Raw genomic sequence first — 15,323 nt, 5'->3', positions numbered from 1 at the left:
GCTGGCCCGGGGCGGCAGCGGCAGTGGCAGTGGCAGTGGCAGTGGCACACGTCTCTTTTGCTGTGGTTGCGCGCCGGTTGTTGTCGCATGTCGTGTAGGCCGTAGACATGTCTTGAGGCGTAGAGCGGCACTGGCACTGGCACTGGCACTGTGCATGCCATTGCGTCTGGTGCCCGCCATGATGATGTCATGTTGTTGGTGTTGGCCCTTTGCGTCTGGTCGTGGTCGCGCCTGCCCTGGCCGTCCGTCTTTTTGGCAGGGCGCTTGGTCCAAGCGTGCTCAAACACACACACAATCACAATCTGCAATCACAGCAAGTGGATCGTCAACAAGACGCCCCGCTTGTTTGAAATTCTCCACTAGTGCTACCACTACTGTAGGGCCGCACGCTTCACTCGCACTCGCACTCGCTCCTGCCCACAGCACCGACACTAGGGCGGGCTGGCTTGGCCTGGCCACCGTGTTGCCCGCTGCCTCTTTCTTGTTCTCCAGGCGCGGCCAACGTCACCGCCTTGCTGCTTGCTTTGGCCTGCGCACATCAGCCTCGATGCTGACTTCTCGGCCCTCTCGGCCCTCTCGCTTCTCGCTGTAGCTAGCTCTACACCTATACCTAGTGCTAGCACCCTCCGCCCTCCTCCGTGTCACTGCCCCGTGTCACTGCTCCGCGTCCACGACACCGGACCTGCCATGGCCCGAACACCGAGTCAGCGCGGATAGCTATCAGCAGCGTTGTAATCCATCCACCTGGCACAGTGCCCATGCTAGCCCCGGCGCCAAACAATGGCTCTTGCACGACCCCAAATGCTCCCCATCACCCACATACACTACACATACTGCATACATACATACATACATACAACCCCTCTCCTCGCACTCGTCGTATTACTACCTGACGTCTGCACTGCATCGTCATCCCCCCCCCCCCATTGCTCAAGACTACACGGTGACCAAGCACATCTAGACCTCTGTGCCTGCATGACTGTGCATAATCCCGCCATGATGATTACCTGCCATTGATTGACCTGTCCAGCCCACAATATGTCAACTATCACTACCTGCTACTAGTCACCTGCTTACCTACTTGCTCACACTACACATTCATGACGTGACCAACGCACGCAAATATACCCAAAAATAAAATGATCCCACAATGTTTACTCACTCCATGTCTATGATCGCACAAGATGGGCAACATTCAACATGTGTACCCACTCTCGGAAGTCTGCATGCAAAAAAGCCCATCTTTTGGTCGCACAGGTCAGCCATACTCACTGCCCTGCGCAAACGCAAAAAAGAAATGTACACCTTCCGGTACCGGGAGTCGAACCCGGCTCTCGTCGGGCGCTGACATTAGAAATGAAAGCGACGGATGCTAGCCGATACACCATACCGGATGTTTGATGAAAATCTGGATTAAAAGTTGCAATATATCTCGTTGACCCATTGTATACATGAGAATTCGCGCTCAAAACCCCACACCCCCGCATTCCAGGCGTCCTGCATCACTAGGTGTAGCATGTGTGCCTGCAGTTTTGGTTTGGCAGGGAGCGTGTTTTGAGAAAACCAAGAGAGGAAATGCGCATGTATGCTTTGGTGCAGGGGTTGCTCTGTCAAAGTTCAGGCCCTTTCACTTTCGTCCGCAGCCAAACCTTTTTGCCACACTGTCTCACGGGAGGGTCTCGCCATGCGTGATCACGCCAACGCGCAGCTTTTCGAAGCCACAAAACACAGCCTGGCACAAGACAGGCACAAGACAATTTACTTACTCCCAGCGTGGCGCAACCCTTCTCTCTCTTTTTTTTTTGGCCCGCCACCCGCTGATGCTGCGCAAAGCTGTTGTCCCTCCGCCGCACAGCTTGCGACACCGATACTTGGCCAAGGCTTCCGGTCAAAAAAACAAACAACAACAAGAACAACAAGGGGGGGGGGGCGAGAGCTTACTCCATGGCATAGCCGCGCGCCAGGACCTCTACCAAGACGAGCATCTCTGGCGCGGAAGCCTCGGTATCATCTCATCTGGGTGCAATCTCCGTGCAAAGGGGCTGTGCAGTGCCAGCAGGGCAAAGAAAAACAAGACAATTGCGACGGACGCGGTGCTTTGTCGGGGAGGCAGTGGCCACACCAAACACACACACACATGACCGGGGACATGGCTTCTTGGCACGTGGCCAATCTGCGCGACCAACATCTCCCCTCTGCAGTTACACGCCTACCATCAGGCAAGCAGGTCTGACATGTGCTGCTTGCACGGTATGGTATGGACAAGTGACTGCTGAGCCACCTTTTTAGGCAGATGCGCATCGCTCGAGCACGCGGTGCATAGCCATTTTTTTCTTCTTCTCTTTCTCGGCAAGTGCTGGACGGGCATGCAGTTTGCGCCTGGCTTGTTCTCGTTGCATTCTAGCCATGATTTGGAACTAACCAGCAACGGTGAGCGATGGGTCTTGGCACGGACTTGCTCTCTTTCTGCCTGATTCCTTAGATACTCCGTTCGCAGCTCTTGCTCTACACTACATCCACATCGGCTCTCTGGCTTCTGCTTCCTCGAACAAGGTCGTCGCCACTCCTCCGCCGAGTCCGCCAACAAGGCTTGTCTATGCGCCTACCCTGTCGCATCGCTGCCAAGTTCGAACAAATGCTGTTATGACGGAACCGAACGTGCGACACCATGCCCATGGCAATTGGCATCCCTGCCGCACGCGCCCAACAAGAGGGATAGGGCTCTTTGACTTGTGGAGGCGTGTGGGTGTGCAGCCCGGCTGCTGACACGGCCAAGTCTCTTCGGCGCATAGCCAAATCCCACGTTGCTTCGCCATGTTCCGCCGTGACCCGAATGTCACATGGGAGACGCCTTCACCTATCTCTTGGACAGAGCCGGCTTCTTCGCCAATCGTCACACATCACTTTGTCAGTATCCATGAACTTTGCACTTTGGAAACCACCATTACACGCGTCGTTGTTTCACCTTTTATCGACTGATCGGATTGCTTGCCATGTTAGGGCAAGTAAAGAGCACACAGAACTGTACTTCGCACTTTGTACGGGTAGAGTGTGCATGCACTGCCAGTGGCTGCGTGTCACGCGTCGCAATGGCGAGCTCTGCTGTGTTGATTTCACCTTCAAGACCATCTGCTTCCGCCTACTCGTATCATAGCATCATGCCTCAGGCTCACTCTCACTTTCCGGGGCAGGCGAAAGCGACGATCCCGAGCCAAAGGACAAAAACGCCGAAGCTATACCTGGCCTGTTCCTCCTCGGCGCCCGTTGTGCTGGCATACCCGCCGAAATCTCCAGTATTTCCAACAACCCCAGCAGTCTCTCTGCACATGCCTGCATCAATTCCTTGGCCTGTTCCTCCTCCTGTGCATTTCCCTTCCTGCCCTTTACAATGCCCAAGACGCTCCCACGCGCCTCGATACCCGTTTCCATAGCTTTGCGCAGGGCTTTGGTGGGTTCCAGTGCATCTTGCTGCATCATGTACAGAAACATTTGCTCCAGGATAAGAGAGATCTTGGCGTTGACGGCAAAACTCTGCGTCGTTCCTTTGAGCGGAAGAAGCTTCTCTTCAAAATGTTCTTGCGCAGGATAAACGAGGAAGTAGTTGGGTGGCTTGCTGCTGGTCAAAGGACTAAGAAGGTTGGCATTGAAGGCGATTTGCATGTTATCGGGCAATTTCATAGTGGGGAGGAATATCTCGAAGACAATGGCTGGCAACTGGAGCAGATCTTCCAGGATGTTATCGCAGAAGTCAAATAGTCGCGTGAACGAGGTCGGCAGAGCAAGAGCTGCTTGTGCAATCTGACCAATGTTAGTCGTGGGCATGCTCAGGAATGGCGAATACCTACCAAAGCGATGAGACGCTGTCGCAGTTGGATCCCACCATGTCCGCCCAGATACTCGACAGCCTCGTCTATGGTCTGCAGACCCCCGTCGCGTGTATTCGAGGGGTTTTCTGCTAGATCCTCAGAATCCTTGTCCTCGGATGTATCCTGCATCTCATCGTCACTGGCATAGTCCCCAATGTCTCCAGTCTCAAAGTCGACCTCGCCAATCCGCTGGTCTTCGTCCTTGTTCCGCTTCGGCTCGGCAGTCTCATGCTCCCAGATCTCAGGATAGTCTTTGAGCGACTCGGGTGTCCCCGTCGCCAGCAGGGCCTTGACTATGCGGCGCCTCCGTGCGCGATTCGTCGGCGCAAACTCATCGCCAATAATGTAGTGCCAAAGCAGGCTCTCCTGTAACGCCGTCTCCTCGTTGACGCCGTCTTCTTTGCCCTGTCGGGCACAAACATCCCAGTCGGCCTCGAGAAAGTCCAGCATGTTCTCCAGCCACAGCCTCCACCTGCTCCACCGCTTCTTGTGCACCGCTGAACAGTTGAATGCCCATCCCACAATATGCCAAAAGTCATCTGCGCGATACCACAGGCTCTTCTCGTTGGCAGCGTCGCCAGCTAGGCGCTCAATGTCTCCACCGGGCTCGGGCGAGGGGCTGGCGCCACTCCTGTGACCTGGGGCGCGTCTCCTGGTGCGCTCTTCGGGGAACGTAAAGGCCTTACGGATGACAGGGTACGCGGGACTGTCTATTGTGTCGCGCACACATTGCAGGTATCGCAGAGCAGCATCTGCGCCTTTTGTCGTATCCTGCGACTGCGCCTTTGTCGTGAATTTTGGATCCGCGACTACGGACGAAGCAAAGGCAATGTAGGCGGGTGGTGCGAGATAACCGAGATAGGGCTGTGCGGGCGTCGAGATGCTGGTGCCGGCAGCGAGGAGGCTGTGAAGGAGGCCATAGCCGCTGACATCTAGGGAAAATGAGTCAATTCTTCAATGTCTGGTCGTGTCGCATACATTGGCCGGCCTCGAGATAGGCTTTTGCGTGGTTTGCAAGCTCATACGACACTTGCTTGGTCGGCCGCCGTTGCGGACGTCGCGGGCGAGCAGCCACAGCCTCAAGCGCTGGACATGGGGCGCTGTGATCGGCGGCAATCGGCAGGACACGAGAATTTTTGTGCGCAGAAGCTGGTGCTTTAAGTCGCGCCATTGAGGCGATGCGGCGTGTTGAGAAGACGATGTGGGGGGACGCGGGGAGCTCAGACGCGTCGGGTCGCGTGTTCACATGGCCACCACTTTCATGCATGCATAACGAAGGACTACCACGTCAGGAAAAGTCACTGGGAAATTCTTAGGGCAGAGTCACGCATGGCATATTGAACAAGGAAGTAGTCGAGAGTAAGTATTTGTTTGAAAGATAAAAATACTTAACATGACGGACTGTCGTCGTCCAAACCACTCCAGCTATAATACATGTCCCGAGTTCAACCCGTCGCCCCTGGAAAAGCCATAGAGATGACCATTATCCTGATCGCCGTCCATTGTTTCTCGCACAGGCTTGGATTTTGGATGGAAAAGACTTGCAAAGTTTTGCACCATCAGCTTTTTGATGAGGCTGAACAATATGAAAAGAGAGAGCAACTAAACAAGTCACTCTCTTCCAAAGCAGCCATCCACGTCTCTTCGCGTTGCCCATTACTTAATCGATACGCTTCGTAGATGCCGACTTGGTACCCCCAGTAAGATGGCATATGGTAAAAGGTAATGGTCCGAGCAAATGAACCATCCCTGAACTGGATGGGACGAGGAGGTTCTTAGTCGATCGTCACATGGACTGGTTGTGCGACCTTGGCCGCGAGCCTCGCGTCACTCCTTGACCCGCTTCTCGAGAAAATTCTCGGCTTCGTCGTCTTGCCAGACGAATAGATGCTTTGCCTGCGCTTGCACAACATTGTCGTCGTGTCCTTGTTACCGTAATGCCCGATGCAGGTATGCGGTCATGCCATGGAAGATTTTGTGGACACGAATGCCCTCTGTCTCTTTTCTTTGGGCTGAGCGGTGTTATTTTGGCAGATTTCTGCCATTCCCAGAACGACGAAAAGGAATAAGGATATGAAAATGGCCCGCGGGGATCGCACTGCCACCGCCATAAGTATAGGAGATGGAAAAACAGGAAATCAGGAGTGGGATTGAGAAGGAATATAAATGGGCGGAAAGTGTACTCCAGCTACCAGGAAGGAAGATGAAAATGGAAAGAAGTAGAATGTATGAAAATAGTATATCCCCGGTGTACCAAAGATTAGTAAAACAAACACTATTTCAACTCACATTGTTACGTCAATTCAAGCGCGTCATAGATAGAAGTACCAAGTGCCACACGCCGCATGATCAATATCTGTTGTTTGGCTTGATGTACTACTCTCAATGTATTCACATACTGCCATTGAATTTTAAAAGATATCTATGGTTGGATGATGATTAAATTCATATGAAGTGACTGTAGTACATAACAAGATGCAAGTGCAATGAGGATTTCCAAATCATGACAAAAGTGCCAGTTCATTTGTAAAAACGACCTCCATGCATGACTAGATGCCTAGAAAACATTACCCTTGGTCTGCTTGCCCTTCTCCTCCTCCAGCTTCTTGACGTTAATGTTCTTCCAAATAAAGATACATGCGAGGCAGAGCGGCACAAAGCAAGCGCCGGTAATGACCATCTTGCGTTGCACATTACCATATGCACCAACAACGGCATCGCGCTCTGGTGTGCCGTCCAAAAACGACTTTTGAACCTCGATATCGCCAAAGATGGTGCGGTAATCTGCTTTTCTGGACTCGGGAAGACGCATGAGCAGTTGCTCGGGAAGAATGTTGTTCCACATGGCACCAGCAATGGCGAAACCAATGGATGAGCCAAAACTTCCAAAAAGACCGTAGATTGCGTTGACGACGGCCACTTCTTGATGTGTAACAGGCGCCATGACAGCGAGTTGGGCGCAAGTAGTGAAGATTCCCGTACCGAGACCAACAAGCACTTGGGTAAAGGCAAGGACACCGGGGTTGGTGGACGGGCTCCGGAAAGGGATCAGAAGAGCAGTACCAAGCAGCACAATCGGTACACCAGCATACGCGGTCCACTTGAAGTTGCCAGAATACCTGATCCACCATGCAACGATTGGATCGAGAACGGACGAGGTAAGCACAAAGGCATTGAGAATGTATCCAGCGTGCGTAATGCTTTGCCTGTGAACGACAATCAAGTACGAGTAGAAGTAACCGTTCCAGCAAAACACCGACAGGAACATGACTCCGTAGAGAAGACACGAGCCGACAATAGTGCTGTTCTTGAGGTACACCCAGGGCAGGAACTGGACAGGAGCGAACCTGGCTTCCCAGAGGTAAAAGACTGGGAAGAGGACGAGCCCGAGCACGATGCAAGCGATAATGTATGGTGTTTTCCAGCCATTCGGGGCGTAGGACACGAGGGTAAAAGGCAAGACAAACAAACACCACGCGCACATGATGAGTATAATGCCAAAGACTGTGTGTGTCAGCGGAAGCCGTCCCTGGCTCATAGCAACTTACTGTCAAACTGCACAAAGTAGTACCATAGCGATTGAAAAACGTTGCGATTCGACTCTTGCTTCTTGACCAACCCGGCGTTCTTGGCCTTGCGGTACATGAAGATCATGACAACAATGGCCGGAAGACAGCAACCAACAAAGATGATGATGAAGGCGCCAAAAGCCCAGCGCCAGTCGTTCTGGGTGTAGAAAAGGTCTGCGATCTTGGGACCGGCAAACGTGCTAGCGACACGGGGTGTTCCGTAGAGCGTGAGGATGATCATTCGGTTCTTGAGGGTGGTCATATCGGCGGCCATGATGTTGGCAACATACAGCACGCCAATGTGGCCGGCCCAGTACAGAACGTGGCCGGCCATGTATGTCTGCACGTTTTGACACGCGGCCTTCATGGCCATGCCGACGACGACGAGAACCAGCATGACGAAGAAACCCTCTACACGGCCAAAAACATCAATCACTTTGGCGATAAGGAGGGGGACACAGCCACTCAGCGCAGTTGCCATGACACTGGAGACGGTCAACAGTCCGTGTCTGCCAAAGGCCGAGGTGATGAAAGGGTTGAGCGCCGCGTCGATGCCATTTTGCAGGAAAGCAACGAATTCGATGAGATACAAGCTAGCAGATATCAGCACACATTGTTGCAAGGGAACGACAGACATACAAGGTGAACATGGTAACGAGTGTTTTCTTGCTCCAAATCTCGGTGATGGCGCGGACACGTTGCACGCCATTTTGGAAGTTATCCGACTCCACGGACTTGGTTTCTGTGTCGCTGGCCATCTCGTGGACAGCCCCACCACCCCTCTTTTCGATATCCAGGTCATGCGGGGGGCGAGAGACGTCGTCTGCGGGCCGCACCGCATCGGGTGCAGATACTTTCGACATGATCAGGCTGGGCTGCCAAGGGTGTAGAGTCGAAGTGCAGGTGGGTGTCGATCTCAGTACCAGCAGCGGGCATTCTTAAGTATCGTCCAGGCCCACTCCGAGGACCGGACAGGGGAGATGAGCACAGGAACAGCATTGAAAATTTTGCCCTGCGTACCCGTCCGGTGGCTTGGGATCATGTCGCACTGTGCGGGTAGGATGGAGTGCCTAGACAGCGTTAGCAGCGGCTGGATGATCAGATAAGTGCTAGATGATCAGATAAGATCCAATGTGGCTGCGCGCTGATAGCAGCCCCACTGCAAAACTGCATTGCCAAGGCCTTGGCCCGTATCCTGAGTGGCGCCAGACCGCCCGCGTCAACAAATTGAGCAGTGTACGCCGAAGCCTCGATGGAGCGGGAAGAGGAGCGACAAGTCTCGCCCACGCAATGGAGCCGTGTGAGGAAGGGCAGCTGTGTTTCCTATCCATTCACGTGCTTCGTGGATGACAGCCCTCTGCCGTGGTTCCTCGCGTGTCGTGGCGGGCTGGAGTCTCCGCTCGCACTCGCGGCAATGCTTGGCAAAGGCCCGGGCTCTCCAGAATGAGCGCAATATGTCTTCATCCAGTCACGTAAGAGGCCGGGACAGCCGCGGGTGCTCGTGGTTGCAAAGTCGAATGGTGTGATGTGGATGTGGGCGGAATAGCCATTAGCCGCCCCTCATCGCCTCGGCACTAGCGCGTCACCTGACATCTAATCTAATCAGATGATCGGATATGCCTCGGAGGAATCCGGGACGAGGCGAGTCCGCATCATGTTCACAATCACCCATTGTCTCAACATGCGCCCGTCCTTCATTCCCACCACCTGCTTGAAAGCAATCGAGCACTCTCTCGCTGCCACGGGTTTGCATTGTCAATGTCTTTTGAGAGGGTTGCGGTCTGGTCATTGCACGGGTTGCACGTAACTGAGACAACAGCTAAACCATCTATTGCTGACAACATGCTGGAGTTTTTTTCACTAGGTCCTGGGATCTCCTATAAATCAACGGCGCACGGTAAAACGAGGCCTTGAGACATGTCAAAAACGTCGCCAGGCCGCCAAACAAGAGTCAAGTCACGGTACTCTTCAGGCACACTGCGGGCTCTCATTGTGCACTGCCACCAGTAGAATGATTATCTAATCTCGACATGCACACCTTTCTCCGTCTATAAACGAGTTCCATTGCCCCAATCGCGTAACGTTCAGCCACTGTAATCTCTTTGGGGGACGTTCCAAGTTCTTATTAGAGGTGCAGGAAACTCTGGTCAAGGAATGGCCGTAGCAGGCTGTTCGGTTCCATGAATTTGTCTCCAAATGTCGAGTCTTCACCAAAACTCATCATTGCCTGATCGGCTATCTCGGCAATGGATAAACCTTGGATCGCTGGCCATGAAACGTGCTGTCTTATGTAATATACTGCCCGACGCATCCTACGTGAATGTATTGATACTACAATGGCGTTTTCTAGACGCGTTGAGACCATATTTTGGAAGTCAGTTGCTCTTGAATCCAGGCGTTTTACCCCTAAACTAAGCCTATTCACCTAGACGCTGTTACGCGTGGCTTGAATGGGCGTAATTCCGGCCGTAATACGTCCCGTGGGACGCTCTGGCCCTATCTCACTGCCCTGGCTTGGTGCATGCACGACAGCTGCGCAGCAAAAGACTCTCAAGCCCAAAGCTAAGAAAGGGCCTGGAAAACGAAGGCGACAGGGTGGTGGTATGTGGGGATCAGAGACCGTGCCAGCAAAGGGGTCTTACTATAATATCATGTGAAAGGGTGGTTACTATGCGCTAACCACGGGCGACGACTTCACAGGGTCCACAATCTAGACTCCAGACTCCACCCTGAGGTATATCTTAGTCTCATACTTGTCACATCAAGTGCCAAGGCTTTCAGAGTAACAAGTCTCTTAGTGGATTGGTTGATCACGCGGAGTTAATCATACAAATGCACTTGAAAATGCTGGTTATGCCGAGATAGTGCCGGCCGCTCCCTGCTGCCGGATCGCTGCTACCAATAGAGGAGCCGCCGAAGCCTCGCTGACCATGCATACGATCCAGATCCACACTATGTGGCTTGCTCTGTGGCATTTTCCTGGCCCAAAACAGCAGATTGACACGAGCTCAGAGCGAGAAAAAGGCTTCGAAAGATGCTTACGGGCAGGTTGGCCATTGCATGCATGACTTTGCGTTTCAAGCACTGACATGGGCTGGGGAGTTGCGTTTTTGGTTCTCAGGATTGTGTTTCATGCATATTCAACATCGTCGACAAGCTTAACCCTATTCTTGTATCGCCTTCCCATCTAGGTAATGCATTCACCACCAGTCATACAAAACGTGTTCCCAGACCTATGTTTTGTTACATTGGCGCGGAAATCTTACAGATGCGGCCGTACTTCGGGTACAGCCGCAACGCATTCGTCCTTCGCCGGCCTATTTTGAGTAAGGGAGAGAAGGTGCGCTGCCTGGATAACCATGTTTAATTGGATCCGGGCGCCCCGGGAGCAGACCGGTCCCGACAGTGCCCTTGTTGATCTGTGTGACAACATATACCTATGCATGACAAGATGTATACCTGATCAACTTCTTCTCACCGCAACCTCTAGCTGCGTTGGACATATATTACAGCTGGTCTTTTAGTTTATGCCATGTATGCTCCGCACACCAGTAAAAGTGTAGCACGCTATTTTGTCCTAAAATCTCCTTAGCAACAGGGGTTATGCATAAGGCTGAGAAATGCGCCGTGCCCAGATTGGTCATCCGTCGATCAGAACGTACTCCAAAGCCCAAGCTACCCGGAATTACGGCAAGGGACTGCATTGGGACGGAAACAGCTCTCCGTGCTGTTCGATAAATTTACTAAGACTCTGTTTTCATACCTGTCGCCGTCCATCTCAATCACACCATGCATGATCGGCGACGTGGAACCAAACAACCCCTTGGTACTCGCAATACCAGGGCAATAGGCATCTCTGGTGGTGTGATGCTATCGTTCGGCAATTCTTGTCACTTTCACAGCCATCGGGAGGGCCCGTATGTATGGGAACTGGCCGCCTCTTGTTAGGGCTTATATGAGATGGACTCTAGTGGACTGACCTACCTTGGGAAGATGCAGACGTATGACGCGAGATGAATACGGAATATCCCTCGCCTGCGTAGCATCGGCGTTGAAACTCATTTGATGCACGCATCGACATCTGGGATAGTGTCAAAGGAACTGTGTATATAAGACTAAGACATATGCTCTTGAGTATCAATCAGCCCGCTCCTCTTTCAACAATCTCTACTTTATTTTTTATCCAGCAACACATGTTTTCTTTTTCAGCCACAAGCATGTCTACCCTCAGCATGATTCAGAGGCCGATAATGGGCAGGACCCTTTTGCGGGCTCTCCCGCAAGCCACTTCAATTCGGAGGCTGGCAACCTCAGCCGACTATCGAGGCTCCACCATGCCTCCCGGGCACAAAGCTACTGTTGGTAACCTCCAGACCTTTGAGCTTCCCGAGACCCTCAGTGGGAGCCCAGTAGACAGGGCGTTGGGAAGGAGCATGATTGATGCTTGGAAGAGGGATGGTATCCTTCAGATTTCCATGGATCCCATCAACCGCAAGCTCGCCGATGCAGCCTTCCTGTGCAGCAAAAAGTTCTTCAACCTCGACTACAAGAAGAAGTCAGCTTGCTTGGACGACCAGTCTTTTGCCGGATACATTGCTTCGGGAGAAGAACTTACAGACAACATTGCAGATTACAGCGAAATCTTCACCGTCACCAAGGATCTTGCGCTGTCTGATCCGCGTGTCCAGCAAAAGTGGCCGTGCCATGGGCCCTGCCCTTGGCCTTTTACTCAGATGAAGACTGTTATGCAAGCATACATGGACTACCTGGGCGAGAGCGGCGAGAAGATGCTGCAACTGATTGCTTGGGGTCTTGGTCTCAACGACGGCAATGCCCTGATCAAGTACACGCAGGATGGCTGGCACCACATGCGCATTCTACGCTTCCCCGCGGCCAACAACGTCAACGGAAAAGGCAAGGCCGGCCGCGGCATCGGTTCTCACACCGATTATGGACTACTGGTCATTGCTGCCCAAGACGACGTTGGCGGTCTCTTCATCCGCCCTCCGATCGAGGGCGAGACGTACGCCAACTGGAAAGAGAGCGCAGCCGGCAAGCACGAGGATGCTGATGGCTGGGTCTACGTTCCTCCTGTTCCCGACGTCTTTACCGTCTTCCCCGTAAGTTACTTCACGTCCATTTCTTTTGCAGCATAGTCCTTCTAACCAAAGTCCCAGGGTGACATGATGCAATACATCACCAACTCATATCTCCCGTCGACGCCCCACAAGGTTGGCCTCAACACGCGGGAGCGGTTTGCCTTTGCCTACTTCCACGAGCCCAACTTCTCGTCAGTTATGAAACCGCTCCCAGGCTTCGAGGCCGGTCAGGAGCCCGTTGACGGTATCCACTATGGTACCCACTTCACCAACATGTTTATGCGGAATTATCCGAAGAGGATTACCGCTGACCGTATGAGGGCTGAGGGAAGGATGGCCCTGTTGGACTCGCCTGGCCTCCGCTGGAAGGACATGCCAGCTACAGATAGCAGTGGCTTAGTCGGCGCTATTCCAGCCACCTCTTCCGAGGCGGGTAGACTAGACACCAAGTACATATAATTCAACCACTATAGCGTTTGACACAAGTCCAGTCACCTGAGTCTTGTGAATTTTATGGTGAGTACACTAACAGGGTCCTGGGCTGCACCCTCCCATGTGTTTGCTAGGCTGAAGCGTGAGTGCGTACACGTCTTGGTACTGAGCCCATGTAAAGTCTACAAGTCGTCATCAACCAAACTATTATCTTGCGCCGCCCCGCGCCATACATCCCTGTAATATGTTTGAGCCACTCGCCACCGTTATCCATAACCATCTAGCGGTTTTACTCTGGCGTACATATGATTTTAAGGAGTTCACTTCCAACACCACTCCAAAACGCTTGCAGCGCCCGGATCATGGCGTCTCGCCGGCAGTTGCCCGCTGAATTATCCCAGCCATAAGCGCCTGAAATACGAGGCATTCCCACCCTTTCTAGACCAAGCAACGGCTCTGCCGTCAAGCGCCCGTCAAGCGGCTTGCTGACTTCCACATGTGTCCCCGCTCACCGCAAAGTGGTCCTTGTCTACTTTTCTGAAAAAAAATCTGTCCACGTTATTACCGAGCTCAAGATGTATTTCCCGTGGTATTGACAGTCGGCTCTTGCCATGCGCTCGACGTCCGTGGACAAGACATTACTTGGTCTCGACTAAAACTGCAGTTCGACTACCTACCCACGGCAGGCTCCACATGGAGGTAGATGAGGGGTTCAAGAGTTCGGCGGTCAGGAGCCGGGGTACCCCGGTGAGATAATCATCATTGGGTGCTGAGTCTGTCGGCAGTTGCAGCAGACATCCTGGCAGAGCAAATCGGGGTTTGGGAAGGCTGCAGGCTCTCAATGCAATACAACGCAACTAGTAGCGTCAATAAGCAAACCCGAGGATAGCTGAAGGCGCTGGACTTCGCTTGTGCTGTAGGCGCAGCAGGTGCACAAGGATGAGCAGATCGCGATTTCAGGGGTTCCCGGGCGGATGGCAGACGAAGAGAATATATGACAGGGGATCGCGGATCGGCATCTCAGGGGACTTCTGTAAGGGCAAAAGATCTTACATATGATGTACATTTGTATCCATGTATAAGTTGATCATAATGATTATAGACTACCTTGTTATAAGTACAGCAGAAGTTGACAAGAACATCCATCCTCAATCAAGTCTTCTTTCTCCATGTTCATTCTCGAATTTGAACGGCCTTCACACTGATCGTACGATAGGGAAACTTATACGAAGGAGTGCGTGCATTAGCGCCTTTGATCCGCAACGGTGGCAGCTTAGTAGCACCACTTTCTAGTGATACCGAGCTCTACAAGCAAAGTGAATCACGCTGTTCGTCGCTAAAATCACGTGGCCAATACCGCCAGAAAAACCCTGGGGCGTACAAGCATAGTGGCGAGATACGAAGCAGCCACTAGGTCGGGAAGAGAGACATGTAGGAAACTGTAGCGGATAAATAACAGTTATGAACGGTACTGCTTGTCACGTTTAGGCGAGCCGCGTTATATATCAGTAAGATATCATTAACTACTCTGAGATATCTCCTCGGCCTCACGATACCGCGCTATTCCATGCAAGGTCATGTATCACACAACACTAGAATGCTCGTGCTCTCTTCAACGCACGAGTATATGAATCTCAACAAGCAGACACGGACAATGGGCGTGACTCGTCATTCTTCCGTCTCGTCGTCATCATAATTCTCGTCAATCTCCATCTTGCGAGTAACATTGGAGTACCTGCGTGGTTGTGGAGTGGGAATGGGAATGGATGCATGCTGCTCAGTAGTCTTACGCCTGTGCTCCATACCGTGCACAACTCCGTCGTTGATTTGGTTTTCCGCGCAACCGGATTATTATTATTATTATTATTATTATTATTCCATTAGAGTCTATCTGCAGTCAGTGACTATGTAAGACTTTGGCCAGAGGCCGTTCTAGGTACAATTTGTTTAAAGTGAGAGTGTTCTCTGTATAGTACTGCTATTGTGCTGCGGTTTAGTCGCTTCTAGCTGCGCTTAAAGCAGACTCCAGTTGCTGAAGAGCAGTTTAGTAAACAGGAAGAGATGTTAGACAGCAGGGCTGTCTTCCAGCGAGCTCTTTTAGGGCTAAGGAAAGTAACTTAAGAAAGTTTGTTAGTTATTATTGGTTTTAGGTAACGTATGTGGCAAGCGAGCGCCGCAGGCAAGCGAGCGCCGCACCCCACCAAACCTGCGCACCTCTATAAGCCTGTAGTTCCACCACAATATAGTTGTTTTACTACATATTAACATAATAGATTAAGCAGTACCTAGAGTATCTTTCTTGCACGTACGCGAGTTATGGCCAGTCTCTCTGCACCTACTACAGCGCGCCAAAGCCT

At 52.2% G+C, this 15,323-nt stretch overlaps 3 protein-coding genes and 1 non-coding gene across 4 annotated transcripts; 1 reads left to right on the top strand and 3 right to left on the bottom strand.

The window, feature by feature from the left end:
- Window positions 1-1,306: 1,306 nt before the first annotated feature.
- SETTUDRAFT_t3 lies at window positions 1,307-1,394 on the bottom strand. The gene has a single exon. It is a non-coding gene; the product is annotated as a tRNA-Glu (tRNA).
- A 1,762-nt stretch (window positions 1,395-3,156) lies between these two features.
- SETTUDRAFT_18304 (uncharacterized protein) lies at window positions 3,157-5,037 on the bottom strand (the record flags this gene model as incomplete). Its single annotated transcript, XM_008021881.1, has 3 exons — window positions 3,157-3,798; window positions 3,846-4,798; window positions 4,845-5,037. 3 exons carry the CDS (start codon window positions 5,035-5,037, stop codon window positions 3,157-3,159), a joined length of 1,788 nt encoding a protein of 595 aa, XP_008020072.1.
- A 1,259-nt stretch (window positions 5,038-6,296) lies between these two features.
- Window positions 6,297-8,343, bottom strand: SETTUDRAFT_162286 (uncharacterized protein). Its single transcript, XM_008022566.1, has 3 exons — window positions 8,075-8,343; window positions 7,415-8,028; window positions 6,297-7,370 (listed from the first exon to the last, which is right to left on the bottom strand). The coding sequence occupies exons 1-3, from the start codon at window positions 8,296-8,298 to the stop codon at window positions 6,424-6,426; spliced, it is 1,785 nt and encodes a 594-aa protein (XP_008020757.1). The 5' UTR covers window positions 8,299-8,343; the 3' UTR covers window positions 6,297-6,423.
- A 3,426-nt stretch (window positions 8,344-11,769) lies between these two features.
- Window positions 11,770-12,993, top strand: SETTUDRAFT_152692 (uncharacterized protein; the record flags this gene model as incomplete). Its single annotated transcript, XM_008022565.1, has 2 exons — window positions 11,770-12,555; window positions 12,613-12,993. The coding sequence occupies 2 exons, from the start codon at window positions 11,770-11,772 to the stop codon at window positions 12,991-12,993; spliced, it is 1,167 nt and encodes a 388-aa protein (XP_008020756.1).
- Window positions 12,994-15,323: the final 2,330 nt, after the last annotated feature.

The sequence above is a fragment of the Exserohilum turcica genome, assembly GCF_000359705.1.
Source record: "Exserohilum turcica Et28A unplaced genomic scaffold SETTUscaffold_1, whole genome shotgun sequence".
NCBI lineage: Eukaryota > Fungi > Ascomycota > Dothideomycetes > Pleosporales > Pleosporaceae > Exserohilum > Exserohilum turcicum.
The sequence above is the reverse complement of the archived record's forward strand: the minus strand, read 5'-3'. Positions and strand labels throughout refer to the sequence as shown.

Coding starts and splice junctions, on each gene's coding strand:
- SETTUDRAFT_162286 (XM_008022566.1), bottom strand. CDS start 8,298: ATGTCGAAAGTATCTGCACCCGATGCGGTGCGGCCCGCAGACGACGTC. Junction 8,029..8,074: donor CTCGTTACCATGTTCACCTT/GTATGTCTGTCG, acceptor GATATCTGCTAG/CTTGTATCTCATCGAATTCG. Junction 7,371..7,414: donor CTACTTTGTGCAGTTTGACA/GTAAGTTGCTAT, acceptor TGACACACACAG/TCTTTGGCATTATACTCATC.